General features: G+C 41.2%; 1 protein-coding gene across 1 annotated transcript in view; it reads left to right on the top strand.

The window, feature by feature from the left end:
* The window catches only part of slmap (sarcolemma associated protein), an 88,120-nt gene that overhangs the window by 48,071 nt on the left and 38,859 nt on the right, over window positions 1–1,190 (top strand). Inside the window, exon 8 of the mRNA XM_015400666.1 lies at window positions 936–1,076. Coding sequence (XP_015256152.1) covers window positions 936–1,076 — 141 coding nt within the window. The remainder of the gene's footprint in view (window positions 1–935; window positions 1,077–1,190) is intronic.

Here is a 1,190-nt window from a genome sequence, read left to right on the forward strand (position 1 = left end):
ACAGCCGCTTCCCTGCGACTATAAGACCCACGAACAAAGGTTCTTTAGAGCATTTCCAGAAAAGTAAATAAACAATCCACTGTACTTTGTTTACAAGTTTGAAGACATTTCGCTTGCCATCCAGCAAGTTTTTTCAATTCAAATGTCAGAAATAGCGTTGAGTTGCTTTAAACAGTAGCCCAAAAAACACTTGTTTTTGCTTAGACAATGTGCAAATTGAAACAAACGAACGGGTCCACCCCTTTACAGCAATTAAGCTAATCCCTTCCCACTATCATCCCAACCCCTTTACAGAGGAAAAGAAGACCCCGCCTATTCAGCCAGACCAACAATTCTCTTTAACGACCCCCCCTTCAGAGACATAGACAGGTATGGGGCATTGCAGGCTAACAAAGAAGCCAAATGACCCCCATTCCAAAGGGGGGGACCCGTTTGTCAGTTTTAATTTGCATGTTTTCTAAGCAAAAACAAGGCTTTGTTGGGCTACATAAAAAACTCAACACTATTTCTGACAATTTGAATTAAAAAAGCTTCCTGAATGGGAAGCGAAACGTCTTCACACTAGGGGAAAAAAAGTTGGAATGACTATGACCTGGATGACTGAGAATCTTCACTTACTTTAGATACTTTAGAAGATCACATCTTTACTTTTGTCAGTCATTTTTTTATTGAGACATGATATCGTCAAACAGTGTGACAATATCTGAAGTCCACAATTTCATAAAACTAAGACTTGAAGATAAATCTAGTGGTTCTATTCTGCTTTAGGGTTGGTTGCTTTTCTTTAAATTTCTACGCTGTAGCTTCAGTGTGGTTCAATTTGAAATCCTAGAATCTTTAAATGAAGGGATGTCTCAGAAGGAACGAAACAACTCAAACTGTAACTGATGAGGGAAGATCAGGACTAAAGTTGTCTGTTGTATAATCTGCTCCAGTCGCAGACGGAGGAGGGGATCAGGAAGGAGCTTCTGGCTCTTCAGGAGGACAAACACAACTATGAGACCACGGCAAAGGAGTCCCTGAGAAGAGTCCTCCAGGAGAAGATCGAGGTGGTCAGGAAGCTCTCAGAGGTGGAGGTGGGTACTCAAGAAGTAATCAGACATTAAAGCTCTCCACATCATAAGCCAATAGAACTCTAAAGACGGGCTTCACTTTGGAGCAACTGCAAAGTTGCTTTTGTGAAAACCAGT

This window comes from Cyprinodon variegatus, unplaced genomic scaffold, assembly GCF_000732505.1.
Source record: "Cyprinodon variegatus isolate N-32 unplaced genomic scaffold, C_variegatus-1.0 Scaffold1131, whole genome shotgun sequence".
Taxonomy (NCBI): Eukaryota; Metazoa; Chordata; class Actinopteri; order Cyprinodontiformes; family Cyprinodontidae; genus Cyprinodon; species Cyprinodon variegatus.